The 20,226-nt window shown below is 37.0% G+C and overlaps 1 protein-coding gene across 1 annotated transcript in view; it reads right to left on the bottom strand.

Annotated features, from left to right (window-relative positions):
- The window catches only part of USH2A (usherin), a 682,897-nt gene that overhangs the window by 486,654 nt on the left and 176,017 nt on the right, over window positions 1-20,226 (bottom strand). Inside the window, exons 16-19 of the mRNA XM_032422367.1 lie at window positions 16,883-17,377; window positions 15,602-15,871; window positions 13,834-14,003; window positions 7,316-7,460 (exon numbers count right to left, since the gene is read on the bottom strand). Coding sequence (XP_032278258.1) covers window positions 7,316-7,460; window positions 13,834-14,003; window positions 15,602-15,871; window positions 16,883-17,377 — 1,080 coding nt within the window. The remainder of the gene's footprint in view (window positions 1-7,315; window positions 7,461-13,833; window positions 14,004-15,601; window positions 15,872-16,882; window positions 17,378-20,226) is intronic.

The following is a 20,226-nucleotide window of genomic DNA, read 5'->3' as shown; positions in this document are numbered from 1 at the left end:
GCCTGATAATGCCTCCAGCGATCTGGTATTACAAGTACTAGCTGCTATTTATTTTGGAAAGCTGCCATGTTAAAAAAAAAATCATTAAAAAACCCAGTTTGGCATTCAGGTGACTGTTCAATAACAAACATGCTTTGCAATCATATTTCTTTAAAAAATGATGTATTTTTTTTAATCATGAAAAATATATTGCTTCCACCATATGGGACAACCAACGACTCACCAACCGATTTAAGATGCGGCATATTGAGCTGACCATATGTTACAGTGCTGTTGAATGGCTGAGTGATTCATGCCCGTCACATTCTAGTATATCAATTAAAGCTCCTTGAAGTCTGCATGATTTGTGTCTCTGTTATTAAACCCTGCTAATTCATCCCACTTACACATCTGTTATAAATCTCTAGGAGTGCTGCATGATTCATGGCAATCTGTGAGCATGCTACAGCAAATTCTTCTCCTTGTAATTAACAGTAAATTGTTTTACTGCCATGCAATGAATTTTTCAGTTATATTGCAAATGAACTCCTAAATGTGCGGTTCTTTCCTAAGAACTGACTTATATCATTAGGCAATTAAAAAGTATTGCTTTGAACCAAAAGCTTTTAATCAAGAGAAATACAACTTAAACATTGCTTAAGAGCCACGGAAATTTGACATATTGGTTAAAAGTGTAAAATAATTTCTGTTGTCGAAAGAGCAAAACAAACAAACAAAACCCGCCGTGTACTCAGGATTTCACGGACGCTGAGACACAGACCTGCTGCCTGGAAACACTCAGCGAGACAAGTTTGCACAGATACTGTTTATCTTCGAAGTTACTTAAGTCATCCGTCATTACCAAATTTCTCACATTGCTTTACACTTCTCTAATTGTAAAACAGTGCCTTTATTCTTGAAATAAATAATTGGATAATTAGCCGAGTTGAATCATCAGAGGATTCCAGGGCTGTTCAAGTGTTCTTGTCAAAGGTGAAGCAAATTCATTTCAGCTCGCCTCTGCAGCTCTTCGAAGAGGCTTTGATTTTTTTTTCCCCACTTTCTTGGCAGCAGCTTCAGATTCATGAGTCCATACATCAAGTCAGTAGTTTAACAACAAATGGAATTAAATTCAAAGAAGGGAAACTAATTGAAGGACAGCAACAAAAGTGTTTGGTAATGTGCTTTTTAATATGGCATGCCACATTTGCATGATAATTTTTCCTTTTTAGCATGGAGCAGAAAGTGACTAGCTTAATGAGGGATTATTCAAGACAGGAACGAACAAAATGCATTCATAACTAAGAACAAAGATTGTATTATGAAACAAAAACAGGCAACCTCAGAGAAGTAACTGGATGATTGGTTTATGCATTATGAATAAAAAGATAGAAAAATATTTATATTAGTATTCACTAATGACTATATATACAAGATTGTTGTAATTAAAATTATAAATTAACATATTAAGAGTGCTTGTTTAATCACTCTGGGTCCTATTCACAATGAAAAGACTCATGTACCTGCATGCAAACAATGTGTGTTTTCAACTGAGCTGCGAACAGCCTATATATTTTACTTTGGATTCAGAGAAAAACCTTAATGCACCACTAATTACTTGCTTAATGGGAGATGGGCACTTCTAAGCTGGTAGCGTAGAGGTCAATTTATGACAGGCAAAGGAAATATCACATTGTTCGCCCAGGAATGGAGCTCCAGAAGGAATTTCTCTTAAGAAAGGTTTAAGCTGTGCCGAATTCACAAAGTGTGGAAGCACACAAATTTCCTACATTGAAAGGGTAATCTTAAAGGAAAAAAAACAAGGACTCTAACAGGGCTGGGGCCATTCGTTCATCACCCTGAGACACCCAAAAGCAATTCCCGAGCCACCAAAGACCCCGCTTGGAGACTTTGCTACAGAGAGAAACCCAGCTGCTCCTGGGCACACCCCTCCCAGCAGATCAGTTCTCAGGTTTGTCTTGGGCCCAACGCTAAAGGAGCAGCCACACAATAATCTGGATGAAATGTACCGATTTTAATCATATCTCTCATTGAAAAAATACCTAAAACAAGAGCAAACTGTAATTCTCAAGCTTTCTAGTGAAAGCCAGATAAATCTTTACAAGTATCTTTTTGATTTCTGTGACTGAGACTTAAGGAGGAAACATGCTTTCATGAATCAAGGCTTTGAAAAGGCAAAGTTTTTGAATGGTCACTGGCTCCTTTCAATCTCCCATAATGAATTCATGTGAACTACATTTACACTTAAGAGTTAATTCCCGGGGCGCCTGGGTGGCTCAGTCAGTTAAGCAGCTGCCTTCGGCTCAGGTCATGATCCCAGGGTCCTGGGATGGAGCCCCACATCAGGCTCCCTGCTCCGCAGGAAGCCTGCTTCTCCCTCTGCCACTCCCCCTGCTTGTGTTCCCTCTCTCGCTGTGTCTCTCTCTGTCAAATAAATAAAATCTTTAAAAAAAAAAAAAAAGAGTTAATTCCCCACACATCCATTAGAATTCGTTGCAGTAATACATTCCCTCCGAATTGCAATATTATGACTGGAAGAAATGGGGGCAGGAAGAATCCTAAAGCTGCAAGTCAACTTTTATTCCTTCCCTACAGCAAACCTGTTGACTCCCCAAAGGGATTGATCTTCTCATTGTTTATTTCTATGACTTAGTATCTAGGAGTTATATCCAGATGTTTAATCTTAAAATCTTAGAAGAAAACTTCCATTTACTGAACATAAGCCTGGTAAGAAAGATACTGGATCTGTAAGTGCTGGGCTTTTCCTTATATTCCAACAAAAACAAGTAAGTTCATTCTTACTGATCTTTAAAAAGACATTTAAAATGATGTCTTTTAAAATAAATCAAATGGTAAGCAAAAATTATTTTTCTATACTTTTGTCATGTAAGTGACTTTATTCTCTGCTTGGCAAAAGAAGAATCAGAGTTCTGACCAAATGTATTACAGGATTAAGAAATAAACATTTTCCCAGGAGAACACTAAAATAACTTTTCCTTCAGAAATGAAAGCATTTTACACAGAAACAAAAGACTATGGACTCCTCTAAGAAACAAACTGAGGGTTCTAGAGGGGAGGGGGTTGAGGGGATGGGTTAGCCCGGTGATGGGTATTAAAGAGGGCATGTTCTGCATGGAGCACTGGGTGTTATATGCAAACGATGAATCATGGAACACTACATCAAAAACTAATGATGTAATGTATGGTGATCAACATAACATAATAAGAAAAAGTTAATGTATTCCTTTTAAGGGAAGTTAGGTAGAAGGAAAATTTTGGCAAAGAACAAAAAACAATTTTAAATTTACACATTTAAATGTACACATTTAGAACATTTTAAATTTACCATTACATCTTCTCCTGCAAATGCTCAGTCCTTCACATTCCAGCTTCTGCTTCAACCACACTAAATAGAGTTCTCCCCAAAGGGCCACCAGTGCCATCTTCCTTGTAGATCACATTCTTCTTGCTTTGCCTAGAGCACATGATACTACAGAATTCTAGATCCTTCTAGAATTCTCTTCCCTTAACTTTTCTAACACTGCTCCCTCAAATTCTGACCATTTCTCTACTTTACTTCTCCTTTCTCTTTCTCCCAAAATATGAGCATTCACTAAGATCTGAACTTTTAATTTGTATTTTCTCTGCTTTCACTAATTCATTACCATCCACAGTTTTAGCTTTATCTATATGCAATAATTACAAAGTCCATATCATTGTTAAGCCCCAGATTTGCATTTTCTGCTGCAGGCTCCTTATAATCATCATGGATGTGTCTCTAACAAAGCAAACTTAAACTCATGGGTTTATTTCTCCCATGTGCTCTTTCTTCATCTTTCTCATTATCTTTAACAGCATCACCATGGTCTGCAATATTTACTGTCATCTTCAATTCTTCCTTCTTCTTAACCTGTGGGTTTCTCTTCCTTGGTCCACCTGCATTCCCTTCCTTCAATCTTTACTTCTATTCATCTGATTTACTCCCTCACTGCCTCTTAGAAAAGTCTACCAGACTCTATTTGCACACTCTCTTCTAGTCTATTCTACATGCTACTGCCAGAGAAATCTTCATAAACCCCAGTTTTCATCCCATAGGTTCCTGGAACAGTGCTAGTCTCTAAAATAGTGACCAGGATGGCATGTGTCCAGTAAATACCTACCCAAATCCTAACCAAGCCTTTAGAGTTCACCTCAAATGCCATTTCATCTCCCAAATCAAATATCCCATATTCTATGTTCCCATAGCTTTCTTTTGTCCTTTATCCAATGCCTCCAGGTGTTAACCCTACCTGTTGTATGTCAGCATCTTCATGCAGGCACCATTAAGGTGTCTTTGAATTATCTTTGAATCCCCCATAGTGCCCTAAATAGATAAGCCCTTATGAGATGCTTACGGAATTGAGCATTCACAACAAAATACAGTAACTATATGATTATGGCACATTATTAACTGTATACTGCAAACAACAAATTTGAAATCTGTAGTTTTTGAGCAAAATTTTGAAATGCTTGTCATAATTCTGAATGGCATGTCCTTACAGAACTGAAAAATAATGCTTTTAGACTTTAGCACTCCTACAGTTTATTTTTGTAATATACTCCTTAGTTTCGGGACTCTGCACTGTTTCATTTGTGTTATAATAGTGTTATGGAAGCAAAGTTGTAAAATAACCTTTTAGATTTTGATAATATTAGAAATTTTAACCCAGGGCTCGATCCCATGACCCCCACATTGTGACAGAGTGAGAATAATCATGATAAAAATAACAGTTTCTAATGAGGATTTACTCTGTGCTGGGCACTGCTTAACTTTCTTAATCCTCATGAACCCTGTAAAATAGGTTATCCTTAGTTTTAAATTGGAAAATTGAGCCAGAGAAGTCCCGTAGTTTACTTAAGGTCATACAGCTAGTAGATGGCAGAGCCCCAAATTTAAACCCTGGCATCTTCCCCTAAACACATGAATAAGTTCTTATTTTTAAAAGTCGATTAATTTGTGCATCTCATGGCTTTCAGAGAATATGAGAAGTTTCCAAGTTCTATCTTTCAAGGATAAAGAGGCAGAATTCAGAGGACTTAGATTAGTTTCATTTCACTACTTTTCCAGCGGACAGGAGTGGTCTTCAGTATCCTCACGAGTAGCTAAAATGGGAGCTGCACAGAGCACTCAGCTGTGACTTCTTCCATGCCCCAGAAACCAATGACTACAACCAAGGTGGATGTTGTTAACACACTTGTTATCACTGGTGTGTTGACCAGGAAGGATCTGTTTCACAGACATTTGTCCTGCTTTTCTCTTCCCATCCCCAGGGTCCATCTAATCTCGTTAGTTTGTTTCCATGAAAAGACAGACTGAGTCTCATCTATAAGAGAGTACCTGTACTAGCAGTAGAAACTGGCATGTGAGATACAGATGGGAGGTGCTGTGGGATGCGGCGTGGGAGAGAGACTTGAGGGAAGGCTTGCTATTGAAAATGTTATTGGAAGTGATGTCATGAGGAAGAGGAATTAGACTAAGGACAGCCCCCAAGGGAGTAGAAGGAGACTGTTGAATAGAAGCCGCAGAGAGATATTCTGGATCAATGTAAGAAATCACCATTTGAAAGAGGTCTCTAAACTTGGATTTGCCTGAGAATTGGGAGCTCCCCTACCGCTAAAGGCATCAAACATGAGTTGGATAAACACTTGGGGAGAATGTTACATAGAATATCCTATTATTGTCTAGAAAGTTGCACTAGATGACTCTTGTTTTGAAGATTTTATTATTTATATACTTGAGAGAGAAAGAGAGAGTGGAGGGAGGAACAGAGGGAGAGGGACAAGCAGACTGCGCTGAGAGCGGAGCCCAACCCAGGGCTCGATCCCATGACCCCAAGATCACAACCCAAGCCGAGATCAAGAGTCCCACGCTCAACCAACTGAGCCACCCAGGCGCCCCACACTAGATGACTTTTAAGTGTTTTACAACCCTGGGAAGTCATGATTTCAGTTCCGCTCACTCACATGATTGGGATCCCTCTATTCTCTACTATAACTCAGGCCAGTTTTCAACTTGTGTTGTTTCTATTTTTACTTTTCTCCAGCCTGCAAGACAGATTCCTCTTCTTTGTTCTCTAGCCCCAAACTATATCATTTTTCCAGAAGGACACAGGGAGCCTGCCTCTGTTATCCATATTCAGTAACCCTCTAATAATCTAATATACAAAAATAAATAAATAAACAGTGTTATAGGAGAGTGGTATTTTATACAATCTAGGTATGCCATAAATGTATGCATACATATGAAATACATATAAATATATAAAAACACAAAGGGTTCAGTTGTAGAGGTAATAAAACATAGTTCCTTAGAATTGGGGAGTCGTTCTCATTGATGGAAAATTTGAAGAAACAAAATTACTTGGATAAAGTCATTTGAGCCAAACAAGTTTTTCCAGAACTAAAGCAAGGCAAAACAAAACAATAGAATTGGACCTGAATACAGTTAGGGAAAAGGCACAGGGAATATTTTTATAGCTAAATATGTTTGCATAATATCTGTCATTCATCTAGGAGTCTCTTAACCTTCTCACATCTGGACATTTTCTTAAGGAGGACCAAGCCTTCCTTGATTGCAGACAGAAAAACTGATTTGAAAATATACTAACTGCAGAGTAACTGAGTTATGTAGGTGTTAGTGATACATGTAATCAAGTTCGTATGAATCTATTTTGCTCTAAGTAAAGCAAGCCAAAAATTTATACAAACCATTTCCTACTAACATCTTACTTGATCACCAGTCTTTTATTTGAATTTCACAGACTTAGGAGCTTCTTATTAATAACAAAATTATTAATAATTACACTACTGCCCAGCCAATAAAGGCAAAATATAACACCAGGGCAACCCAGTAATTCCCGGATGTCTACCTTTAACCCCACAGGGCAGGCGTGAGTAGATCCAAACCCCACAAAAAGGGTCAGGAAGAAGCATCCTGAGCCTCATAAGAAGCCACCTGGGCACTTCTAACTGTCAGAACATCACTAGGACCGAGGGTGGTTGTTGAGCCCTGGAGTTGCTCTGCATCTAATTATATTTCTTATTACGGCACAGGTGCAACTCAGGGCTCCCATGGACCTCTTAAACCTCAGCTCATTTACTTATTTTTTGTTTGTTTAAAAATGTCAATATAGGTAGCAATCAGAGTTAGTGATTGGGGAGCAGGAGAAACCAGAAAAGACAAGTATTAAGTCCAAACTAGAGAAGGTATTGAGCTTTATAGGTGTTTGTTTATAAAGACACAATATATTTTTCGTGTCCATTAAAACTTGCTTACCTGCTGCTAATGTCTGTCCTGTTCCTGACGCACTGGTTACACAACCAACTGAGTTGCAGAGAGAAATAGTAAAGTTGTATATCCTATAAGGTTTTAGTTCTTTTACAATGTAAGACAGTTCTTGGGATTTAGCAGTGTACAACACCTTCAAGGCAAAAAAAAAAAAATCAGATAATAGATAAACAGTGTGAGAAATATAACCTTGGCAGTCAAGAATCCATGAATCCAATCATGTTCTATGAATTCAGACAGAGGAATTATTGCCAACCACTATTAGGAAAGGGATTTTTTTTGAAGAGTCTCAACAAGCTAGGATTTAATTGATAATTGTACAATCACACTGTTTTATGAGGTAATAATCCAGTTCCTGAGTGGATAAATGAGGAAACCAAGTTATTGCCTCATAAAGCAGCATGGTGGTATGGTTATTGTCACCAATGGTAGAGATAAAGGATGGTGACATTGTCATTGTTATCATGAAAAAGTCCAAATAAAACCATGGGGCTTGGCCAAAACTAACCCCATGTAGTAATGCCCACACGTTATTTGATGGAGCCAGTACAGAAAAATGTCACTATTTTAAATCGATTCCATCATTTTCTTGAAAGAAAAAAAAAAGCCACAAGAGAAAAAGGAAAACAAGTAAACACATTACTGAGCATCCACATGAGGTCAATTCTCAATTATCTTTCTTATACAAATAAGCATATGCAGATTAGATCAAACAGTTACATTTTTTGAAATATTGTCTTTATCACACAATTTCAAATGAAAATAGCAGATTTGAGCAAAGGAGACTGAGAGGAACTCCATAGTCCATAAACAAATAATTAAACGACTATCACTGAGCATTGGTCCCATCATTACAACTAGAAATGATCAAAAGCAACCACATAAGTTTACTTAGTTTATAGATACAAAAAGCACTGGAAATTATATTCAGAAAAAAAAGTCATTAAAACAAAGAGTATGACACCAAGCATTAGTATAAAACTTTTTTTCTGAGGGATGTTGGTATACATTCATATCAAATAATCTTCCATAAATATAAATGCAGGTAACTGTAAAGTTTAGTAACATTTGAAGTAATTGTCTAGATATTTTCACTGTAGAAGTAAGATAAAATTCATTCGGAATATTTGCCTGGGTATTGACTTTAAAATTTCATGAACTAAATGAGTAGTTCTAGAAAGCAGTGTGAATAGAATATAAACAATATCATATATAAAACAATTTTCAGAAATAAAGTAATTTCAAAGATTCTAAAAATCTAGGAATAATTTAAAACTTTGGTACTATTTCCTCACAATTACATTTAGAAATCAGAAAAACATCAAACACCAGATTATAAGTCCTTTATGTTTCTAATTCTGAAGTTGTTATTGAGGGATTGAGGATATAAAATTTTCTGTTCTGTGCAATGTGATTTAAGATTTTCTAAGAAAAGTAAAACATTGAAATGAGTAAAATTTACTGAATATTGCTATACAATTTATCCCATTTAGAACAATCTGGTAGGATTAATGTAGACTTTTAGAAAATGGAATTGTTCTCCAGATAAAATATAATAAAGTGTTTCTTATTTTAAGGAAAATGTGGTAAAAATATACAGCGGAATATTATGCAGTCATAAAAAGGGTTGAGATCATGCCATTTATGACAACATGGATGGACCTAGAGGATCTTATGCTAAGTAAAATAAGTCAAACTGATAAAGACAAATACCATAGGATTTCACTCATATGTGGAATCTAAAAAACAAAACACATGAATAAACAAACAAAAAGCAAAATCAGACCTGCAAATATGGAGAACAAACTGACGGTTGCCAGAGGGAAGGTGTGGAGAGGATGGACAAAATAGGTGAAGGACAGTGGGAGACACAGGTTTCCCAGTTATGGAATCAATAAGTCATGGGAATAAAAAGGCACAGCATAGGGAATATGATTAATGTTATTGTAACAGCATTGTGTGGTGACAGATGGGAGCTACATTTATGGTGAACATAGCATAACATATACAGAAGTTGAATCACTATGTTGTACACCTGAAACTAATTTAATATTGTATCAACTATACTCAAATTTTTTTTAAAAAATTTAAAAATGAAGTATTTCCTATTTCATTTAGGATGTTGCATCATTTTTTGAGCAAACTATTCTGTGGAGCAAGAATACAAGATGAAATATAACAAGAAATAGAAAATATAGATTAATACTAATTTTGATGGACTTTTACTTCTCTATAGATAGTTGTTATAAATTACATGATTTTAAAAAGACATTTACCTTAAAGCTTGGGGCACATAAAATAATCACGCAGATAAACTTTGTCTTTATCATATATATAGTCATTTTATAAGACTTAAAGGAGCAATTTAATTGAAAATTTTCTTTGGGATAAATCTTTAAGGAAGTGGAGAGAATTCTGTAGAAGCTTGAAATCCTACGCTGATAATATCACCACTTCTATATATTTCCTTGCCACATTCTTAGTCAATGTTTCTGTAACAATTATTTACAGTAGGCTTTCCCTAGAAATTTTGGCTACTTTTTTATCGAGCTTATAACAAGACACACTCAGGCCAGTGTGGATACAAATTTAATTATTGAGAAGGTGAAGATTTTGACTTTGCCACTCTTGATTTCACTTTCTTGAATATATGATTAGGTAGATAGATATTTGTAGGGAGAGAAAGCGTAAGAGAATAAAGTGGCATATCTATATCCTTATTTCAACTCAGCCACAAAGAAGGACTTTTCAACAAAAAAGATGCATGTACATAATTTTTGTCACTAATAAAAAAGAAATATTTTCCTGCTCCACTGAATGATAAAATTACCTTTTTAAAAGTTTAATGTAGTCCTATCCCATTAATAATAATCACTAGTAGGACCTAATATTTGTCAAGCACTTGAAACTCCACAAAAATCATGTAGATAAGCAGAAATTGTTTTCCTATTTTACAGATGAGTAAAACCTGAAGGGCAGAGATGTGTGGATGGCTAGCAATTGGCAGAAGTGGAATATGAACAAACAAGTTGACTTCTAAGGCTATATTTTTAGGAACTATGTTTTTTTCTTATTTTTGTTTCTTAGACTAGAATACCATACTGCAAGTAATAGTTGCTTTGAAGCTATGTTTTACGGAGAAAGAATAGTTTACAAAGCAAAAGCATAGCAAAAACAACAAGACAACAATGATAAATACGGTATAACATTAAGGACCAAACAAAGCAGTTACAGCTGTAAATTTACCTTAAATTTTATGATACACTGGACTGGTAGACTAAATCATTTCAGTTACAAGATATGTGTAAGGCTACCTCTGTGTTTATCACCTGAGACAGAGGCAAATTAGTCAGCACTTATTTCCAGACTAATGAAAAAGTAAAACAAGGAATCATAAATTATTTATTGGTTCTTCTTCTAGCTTTGTGTTGTAAACATGCTCTGTCTACTGCAAAGGCTCAGAAATATTGGCAAACCTATTGGGAATGGGTTGAAGACGGTCTCTCAGAAATCCTTGTTTGCCTAGTACCTCAGAAAGTGATCTTATTTGGAAACTGGGTCTTTGCAGATATAATTAATTAAACCATCATGGATTTAAGCTGGGTCTTAAGTACAAGGGATATATTTATAGAAGAAAGGAGAGGGATACACAGATACAAAGAGACAGCAACACAGAGAAGAAGGCCATGTGAAGACAGGCAGAGACTGGAGTTATGCTGCCACAAACCAAGGAACGCAAGGAGCTACCAGAAGCTGAAAGAGGCAAGGAAGGAATCTCCTGGACAGCTTTCAGAGGGAAAATGGCCCGGCCAACACTTTGATTTCAGACTCTGGCCCTCCATTAAAAAAATAAATTTCTGTTGTTTTACATCACTTAGTTTATGGTTAATTTGTTATTGCAGTCCCAGGAAACTAATACAATGGGGTACAAAGGTCTGGCTCCTTGACTTCTTTAGGACAACCTAATAGGGTCATTTCAGCTCCAGAACTACCCACAGGATCAGCTTAGACCCTTTTGTTACTGCATCACAATTCAGCTTCTTATTCTGCTCAACCCTGCAACTCTTACTACTTTCCGTGTGTTGTTTCTGAGAGCACTCCTCAATAAACATGTACTCAATCCTCTCCACAGCATCTGTTTCCCAGAGAACCTGACCTAAGTGACAGCAGGAGTGCCCTAGGAAGGAGACTCTAAAATGATGTTTTGGAGTTGGATCACCAACCAGCTGGCTGCCAAAGAGAACCTCATCACAGGTAGTGGGTGGAGTACTGATGGCCCCTAGCATACACTAGTGGTGCAATTCTTAAACTCATAGGTGGTGAACTGGATGATTTACCAGTAGAAGGAAGTTCACTGGTTTGGTGGAACTGGAAATTACATGGACTACTTTGGGGAATGTAGTAATTATTAGGACTGTGGAATCAAGTAGCTCTTGCTGGGTGCTATTAATGCATTGAAGAAAGACAAGATCTGAAGGTCATCAATTCAAGGCAAACTGTGAAAACTGCCTTGGCAGTATTGGTTCTCCAAATTAATAACATCCTATTAAATGAATCAGAGAAGCAAGACATGCAGATATACAGAGGTCTTGGTAAGTATTATATGCTCCAAAGAATGAGAGATCAAGTTTTTTTTTAAAATTAAGGGTCTGCCACATCAGTAAAATTTTTAGGGGTCCAGTAGCCTAAGACATGCTAGGACATCCCTTCCAAAGTAAAGGTCAAATTATTGCATCTTGTCCTTACCACTAGGAGGAAAGAAACAGAATGTCTGGCAGGCCTTCTTACATTCTGAAGAGAGTATATTCCACATCTGGGAATACTATTCTGACCAAGTTACTGAACACTATGGAGTACTGCCAGCTCTGAGGGTGCCCTAGGGCTGGAGAGGATTCTTCAGCAGGTCAAGGCTGTGTTGCAAGCAGCCAAGCAACTTGGGACATAAAGCCTATCAGATCCTGTGCTATGTGAGACATTTATGGCAAGCCCTCAGTAAGAGAGTCACAAGGTACACTTACGGGATGTGGAGCAAGGTCATATCACACAATGGAAATTAAACACCATCTGCTAGACAGCCCCTAGCATGCTAGTGGGCCTTGGTCAAAGCAGAGAATCTGACTATCAACATCAAATGGTCATGTAGCCAGAGCTACCCCTCATGAGCTGAGTTCTGTCAGACAGGCTATGTCTTAAGGCCAAGTTGGTCCAACAGAAATTCATCGTAAAATGGAAGGGGATATCTGGTAACAGGCATAAGCAGAGCCAGGAATAATATGCTGTGCAAGCAGGTTGTCTGGACCCCATGTCATCTACCATTTGTACACTGATGGCTCAATCTCAGCTCATACCTATGACTTCTTGGACGTTCCTCAAGAGCTGACAGAGTAGAAAAATGTGGTTGGGTTCACAGATGGGCTGTCTTAGTACGTGGTTGCAAGTCAAAAATGGGTGATGGATGCTCTATAACCCCATTCAAGAATGGCCCTAAAAACCAGCAGTAAGAAGAAATCTGCTCAATGGGCAGAACTTCAGGCAGTGAACCTGGCCATCCATTTTGTGTGGAAAGGGAAGAGTCCAAAGGCAGAACACATCTGAACTATATGGCAGTGACCTGAATGTATTGGGCATGGGCATGGAAAAAAAAAAGCCTGGAAGATCAGGAACCAGGAAGTGTGGGAAAGAAGAATGTGGATAGGCCCATGGGAGAGATGCTTATGTGTGAGGATCTCTTTATATTGTGCTAATGCCCACCAAAGAGCATCTTCCTCAAAAGAGGTGCTAAACAGCCAAGTACACAGTGACTTGTCCAGTTAACATCAGCCACCTCTGTCATTGGCCACCCTCATGCTGGTAAAATAGGCTAATGGAGTACATTGACCACACCATAAATTAGAGGGAAACAAGAGCCTCTCCCCTTCCAGGATTATTATATACATATCAAATGACTTAGCCCATGTACACAATAAAGCCTTTATAAGTTAGCTATGATTATTATTCTCATTACTAGAAGGCAATATGTCACTGTATATCCCAAACCTTGACCATGTTAACCTTTGCTATAAGCTGTGATAAAATCATTCCTCAGAACTCTCTTCTCTTAGGAAACAGAAATATGCAAAATGTCCATAGAAGACGTTACTTATATTTCCAAAAGAATTAACACAATATAAATACCAACTGACTGTGGGTTGGTTGAATACATTACTGTATGCCCAAATAACATGACAGTGCACAGCTACTGAAAGTCAGCTCCTCACAAGATATTTAAGGATAGATGTTAAGTGTAGAAAGCGTATTTTATTAAACAAAATCATACCTATTTTGTTTTAATACATGTTTTTGTTAGAAAAATAAGTGATAGAAATATACAGTGCCTCGTATGCATGGTTTTATATTAAGAAACAAACACCACAGGTAAGGAATATATAAGGGAGAATTTGGTCATAGAGTTCTGCAAAATCAGAAAATGTCAAAAAGAAGACAATTCAATTCTAAAATATTAATACCTGTGACAACACAGCTGGAAGAGATTGCTGAGGTGACTTTTCAGAAACCATATTGATCTTATACCCCACAACTTCTCCTCTTGTTACATTCTCTGCTGGCTTCTCCCAGGACACATGGAGGGAGTGCGGTGAGAGCGGGAAGACGGAAGGAGGGGTCATGAATGCAGGCACTGCCAATGATGATAACACAAGCAGACAATGAATGCTGGACCTCCAGGTTTCCAGGCGGAATTCATACACCTATTCTAGTTTCTCACATAACCCTGTTCCTTACATAATCCGATTTCTAAACATCAAAGGATATACTGGTGCTTAGAAAAGCTACTTGCCTTTTGTTGTTGTTGTTGTTGTTGTTCTCTGCAAGGCTGTTCTCCACCCTTATATTCCCAGCAAAGATATTTTCCATTTACAAAAGAAACATCATTTAAGAATTTGCTTATGTTCACCAGGATAACTAGTAGATTATTTGGGGTTGGAAACCACAGGTCTTATGAAGCATTTGAAAGGAGAAGTCATCAAAACGGAATCTTAGTCCGCGAAGTCCAGAACAATGCATAGTGACATATTGGATTTCTGATGTACAGATGTATTTCACTGAGCCACACTGATAGAGCTTGGAGAATATTACTCCTCGGAAAGAGGTAAATCTAAAATGTTCTAAATAACCCCAAAGAAATTTTTAAAGTTTTCAATAAATCTTGATTGAAATGTTCAGAGTACATACACGCATACATTCTCCCCCTGCCATCCTTGAGATCTTAATATGGATTTTAAATGTGCTAACCAAAGGTGTATTATCAAAGGACCTCATCACACGTTCAGTAGCCAGTGACCCATAAGATTATGAGGGTCCAGTATTGCAGTTTCACCCATTACTTTTCATTTCTGACCTTGATTTTCCCCTTCCAGAATGCCATGGCTCATCACTTGTGCTATCATGGCACTATTATTTGTCCAAGATGGCTGGTAGTCATTAAGAGATGCTCAAGCACAATGCACATTTTATTCATGAAATGATTCCCTTGGACATCAACCTAAAGCTACCCTTATCCTCCCACAGTCCTAACAGATGCAATTTAAATCAGGACTTGGGTTTCTTTGAATACCCATAGATTCAAAGCAGAACAAAAGTGTCTTTTTTTGGTTAAAGGCTCATGATATTTGAAGTGTTTTTAATGTAAAGAGTGAGGGGGGTTAAAAATATCTCACTTGCTGTAGTGAAGATATCTTAAGAAAATTAAAAATTTTACTCTCCTTCCTTACCATATTGCCAACTGCTTATAAGCACTCTTGTGAATTACAGATATTGATATCCAGGATTCTATCATTAGGTATCATCTAGTACCTATACTATTTGCTTTGGAGAGAGAAATAAAAACAAAATGAGATTTGTGAAATTGGTACAGTTATCTCTTTCATTGAACATAAACTGTGCTGAATTTGGAGCAAGATAGGACATACGGCCAACCCACTTCAGGAATGGAAACCAATTACTATTATTGGCAAACATTCCCCAAAGACTGTAACTATAGTTAAGTTATTTTTCCCCCTTGAAGTAATAGCTCAAGCATTTTTTTCCCTAAAACTTACTGCAAGTGCTTTGTGACCTTGAGATATTTACATAACCAACCGGTATGTTAAATTTTTCCTTGGCCTATATAAATTTATAATTGCTTTTCAAAAGGTACTTTAGTTCTGTTGACTTTCACTTGGGGCAGTATTTTCATTTGGGAATCTTCAAAGTAGAGTTCAAAGCATTTTTCTTCACCTGATTCTCCCGTTCTTTCTGAAGTCCAGGCAGAAGACACACTGCCAGCCATGTTCACAGCTAAGACTCGAAACTCATACTTGGTGTATGGTTCCAATGCAGTGATGGTTGTGGCTGTTTGAGGAGGTTTTAATGCATTTTCATTGGCTGATTCTGCAAGTGGGTGAGGACTGAGCCAGCCACTGCTCTGAAAAACTCGACTTTCTGCTGATGTGGTTTCTCCATCAGATTTCATTCTTCTCATGTAGAGTTCATATCTTATAATTATTCCTAGAAAAGTGAACCAGGAGGACTCATCAGACAGACAGACAGTTTTGGGGGTGGGGCGGGGTTAGGCTGGTTAAAAAGTACCAGCTTTGCATTATTCTTCTGACTAGATTACCTGTCCATTTCTTCAGTAATCTAGATGATGGGACTTACAAAACACAACAAACTGATGGACAGATGAATGTATGAAATACTGCTGAAAATCATATTCATGGGAAAAACAAATCAAAAGGGAATGCATAAACACAAAATAGCTTTAATTTATTACAGGTAAATTTAATCCCTTTCAGAATGAATGATCATAATTTCTACTAAGAATTGCATTTGGGGGGGCAGATTTGATCATTGCACCTCCAATTTATATACTTTCAAATATGGGTATTTTATTACCTGTTTAATACAAGCCCTGTTTATATAAATACTAGAATATTAAACTTGATTTCTACCTAGTCTTCTTAAATAACTTTAAAAGTCTAAGAGAAAAGGTTTTACCATCGTACGTACATGATATTAATTACTAAAAATCTATGAATTTGTGTCTGGCCTATATAACCAAGGGTTCAATTATATGAAGACAAAAAATTAACTTAATGGAGTCAGCTAGCCTATATACATATTTTTTGTATTATTTTATATCCTTTCCTTGCTTAAAAGAGAAAATTTACTGCTTATGGGTGCCCTAACTTGTGACACAGTCAAATATAATGCATTTCATAAGTGAGTTTCAAATTAGAAACATCATTTTTGTTGTGACAGATGTCATTAAGAGCAAAGATAATATTAGCCTTTTAAGGGGCAATTTAAATGAATGGAATTTGTTATTAGATTAAAGAAATATACTTGTTCTACTAACCAGTACAAATAGTATCTGATATCTTTAGAAATTCTCAATTATTATATCCTACAGTTACAAAAATGCATACAGTTGCCAGATTCTTACTGCACAATTCCAAATGCCTAGATTCTCATTCCTGTTTTGCTCAAGAAAGGGAAATCTAAGCCCTGAATTCTTACCATTTGGTTCCATTGGGGGAGACCATTCTACATGAAGTTCTGTGGAACTGATCTGCTGCACCTCAGGTGGACCCAGCCTTCGGGGAGGTGCCTGGGCTGTGATCACCGTAAGGGGTGAGCTGTGTAAACAGCCCCCACTAGTACATGCCTGTACAGAAAAATGGTACTTGGTGAATGGAACCAGATTCCAGATGGTAGCAGAGGTTTCATGACCTTCATAAGGAACACATGGCTGATTGCCACTTGAAGGAGCACAGGACAAAATATATTTTTCTATAGGCCCAGAATGATTTGAAGGTGCAGTCCAGGCAAGTGTCACGGAGTCTGAGCTAATAGGAAGGATATAATTTAAGCTCAAGTTTCCTTCTGGGACCCCTGGTTTCGTCTTATAAATGACAGACGCACTCCTTGTTGAACCATGCACACTGGCCGTCTCGATGTAATAGGAATAGGAAGTATATGGTGACAGGTCAGTATCTAAGAAGTACTGAATATCTGAAATTAAAAGAAGAAAAGAGTTACATTTCACAAATTGGTAAGGAATCCTTTCTAATTGTTTTCCTATTTATATAACTTAATCACATAAACTATACAATCTGCTCTTTTGAATAAGAGAATGGTTCATATATTTAAAACTGAGAACGAATTCTGATTGTTTTTACTGTGCAGTGTAACATAAGAAAAGTGCCTCTTGTCATGAAAACTATTTAGAAGGGTTTTTTTTTTAAGATTTTATTTATTTATTTGACAGAGAGAGAGAGAGAGACAGCGAGAGAGGGAACACAAGCAGGGGGAGTGGGAAAGGGAGAAGCAGGCTCTCCGCTGAGCAGGGAGCTGGATGTGGGGCTCGATCCCAGGACCCTGCGACCATGACCTGAGCCGAAGGCAGATGCTTAACGACTGAGCCACCCGGGCGCCCCTAGAAGGTTGTTTAAACTCTTGTTCTTTCTATAATATAGTTGCCTTTTTTACAGAAGATATAAGAGAAATTCCTGGCACTTCTCTGAAACAGAAATAGCAGTCTCTTCTATGTAACCTGTTTGCTTGTTAAACAGTATTGCACTGGACCAAGGGTTGTCCAACTGCAGTCACAAGCTACATTTGTCACCTGGCCAATGTCTTGACTGGAACCTCTCCTGAGTTTCTGACCCGCAGAAACTGTGAAATTATAAATGTTTGTTGTTGTTTTAACCTGCAAAATTTTGGAGACATTTGTTATCATCAGTGGAGAATTGACACAGGAGAAGTCTGGGGTTTTTTAAAGGATTAAAAAGCTAGGGAGTGGACATGGTTAGGCATGTGCCTGGAGCTTCCTGCTCTCTAAGGGGACAGGAAGTGTATTGCAGGACTGTGACCCTTACAATGGCCCACCTGGCCAAGGAGAGCTATTTACAGGTTCCAGTTTCACTGTCACAAAGCAGGCAGTGAAGAGCAGGGCTGAAACTGAGAGGCAATAAACCTATAGCGTATACTAGCATACATTAAAATATATTTTATGAGACCTTGGTCCTTAATCCAATTTTGGGGGAACGTTTCGTCAGGAAGCATATAAAAGTATGGATGTGTTATTTATAATAGGAAATGTTGAAGTAAGTTAAAGTGGAATTTAATGGGTTACAATATTTTAATATTACTATGATACATTAATAGAATTCCAATAACACATAATTATTTAAAAACATAGTCATGAAGGCCATGTAGCACATGTGTACTTGAGTATTATTATGAAAAATAAACTGGGAGTATATACTACTCCAGAAATTTTCCAAAGTGAACTTAGTCATCATACTAGAATGCTGCAGTTGTGAAGCTTAAAAAAAAAAAAAAAATTATTTTAAGCTTCCTTAATAGGATATAACATTTTTATAAGAAAAAGATCTATACCAAAAACAAAATCACTTAGACAAATTATTGCACAAACACAGCATGAGATTCCTCTTTGGAGATGCTAATAGTAATAACCATATGCACTGATTAATTTCTTTTTTAAAAGATTTTACTTATTTATTTGAGAGAGAGGGAGAGAGAGAGGGCAGGTACGAGCAGGGGGAAGGGCAGAGGGAGAGGGAGAAGCAGGCTTCCCCCCGAGCCGGGAGCCCCATGTGGGGCTAGATCCCAGGACCCTGGGATCATGACCTGAACTGAAGTCAGATGCTTAACCAACTGAGCCACCCAGGCGCCCCTGCACTGATTAATTTATTTCCAAGTATGCTTAGTATCAAATAACAAAAATGTATTCCCATTGATATCGAATTCTTATTTCCCATATTAGTGAAATTTTCTATTATAAAATCAAACCAGGATACAGTTACCTTCTGAGAACCTAAGTAATCTGGGAAAATCCAGATTCATATTCTCCTAATCCCTTACCTTTCCTGCAATCCAAAACTGAAATGGTTTCAGGGCAGAGGAGAGTTGGTATTCAGTTTTTTAAAAATGTACTGAGCATGCTTAAGTGAGGTAGGAGTGGGAGAATATTATGAGATTTCAGGTTTTCCTGGATGTAGAAGAAAGTAAACTAGCCATAATCTCCCATTAGTATCATACAGATATAGATATAGATAGATATAGATATATAGATATATAGATACACACACATATGTTAGTATATATAATATACATACATATATATTTATGTATATATATCCCTTAACACAACCCTTCTCACGTTGTATTTTAATAGTTTGATGAATTGTCTTTCCTTGACACTAGACTTATCACCCTGGGAAGCCAGGACCAACCATGTTCTCCTTACTCGCCACTGTATTGGTAGCACAGAGTAGAAGCTCAATAAATATTTGTTGAATCAATCAGTAAAGCTGATACATAAAATTTACTATGCCTCTTTAAAAAAAGTGATATCCTCCACTAGAAAGATTTGATGAATGACATTTACTATGCTTCTTTGGAAAAAGTGATATCCTCCATTGGAAAAATTTGCTTTTGATATATTGATAGTAGTTGCTAAGTAGTTTCATTCTATCAATTATTCAAAGGACTACTACATTGGTTTTCAGTGTATTACCTGAACATCATACTTGTTGCTCATAACAGAGTATTGTGATCATAATTAAACAATAAGGGAAATTGCCTGTCTATAATAGCTAGGGTGTAGGTACTATTACATACATTTCTGGCATATAATAGTAAATTCAATAAATACTTATTAAGTTAAAGTTTTCTGTATTCCACATGAGACAGTTTAAAATATTTAAAACATTTGAAAAAATCATTGAAGGTTTGCAAACTGGTGGAAAATATTCTATTTAACGTGTCAAAAGCCAAACCTAAAAGGTAAAAATAAATATCAGTGCTTAATATTCAAAGAGAATGGCACACGCTTA

Source organism: Phoca vitulina, unplaced genomic scaffold (assembly GCF_004348235.1).
Source record: "Phoca vitulina isolate PV1807 unplaced genomic scaffold, GSC_HSeal_1.0 scaffold26, whole genome shotgun sequence".
Taxonomy (NCBI): Eukaryota; Metazoa; Chordata; class Mammalia; order Carnivora; family Phocidae; genus Phoca; species Phoca vitulina.
Note: the sequence above shows the minus strand (reverse complement) of the source record. Positions and strands in the feature narration are given on the sequence as shown.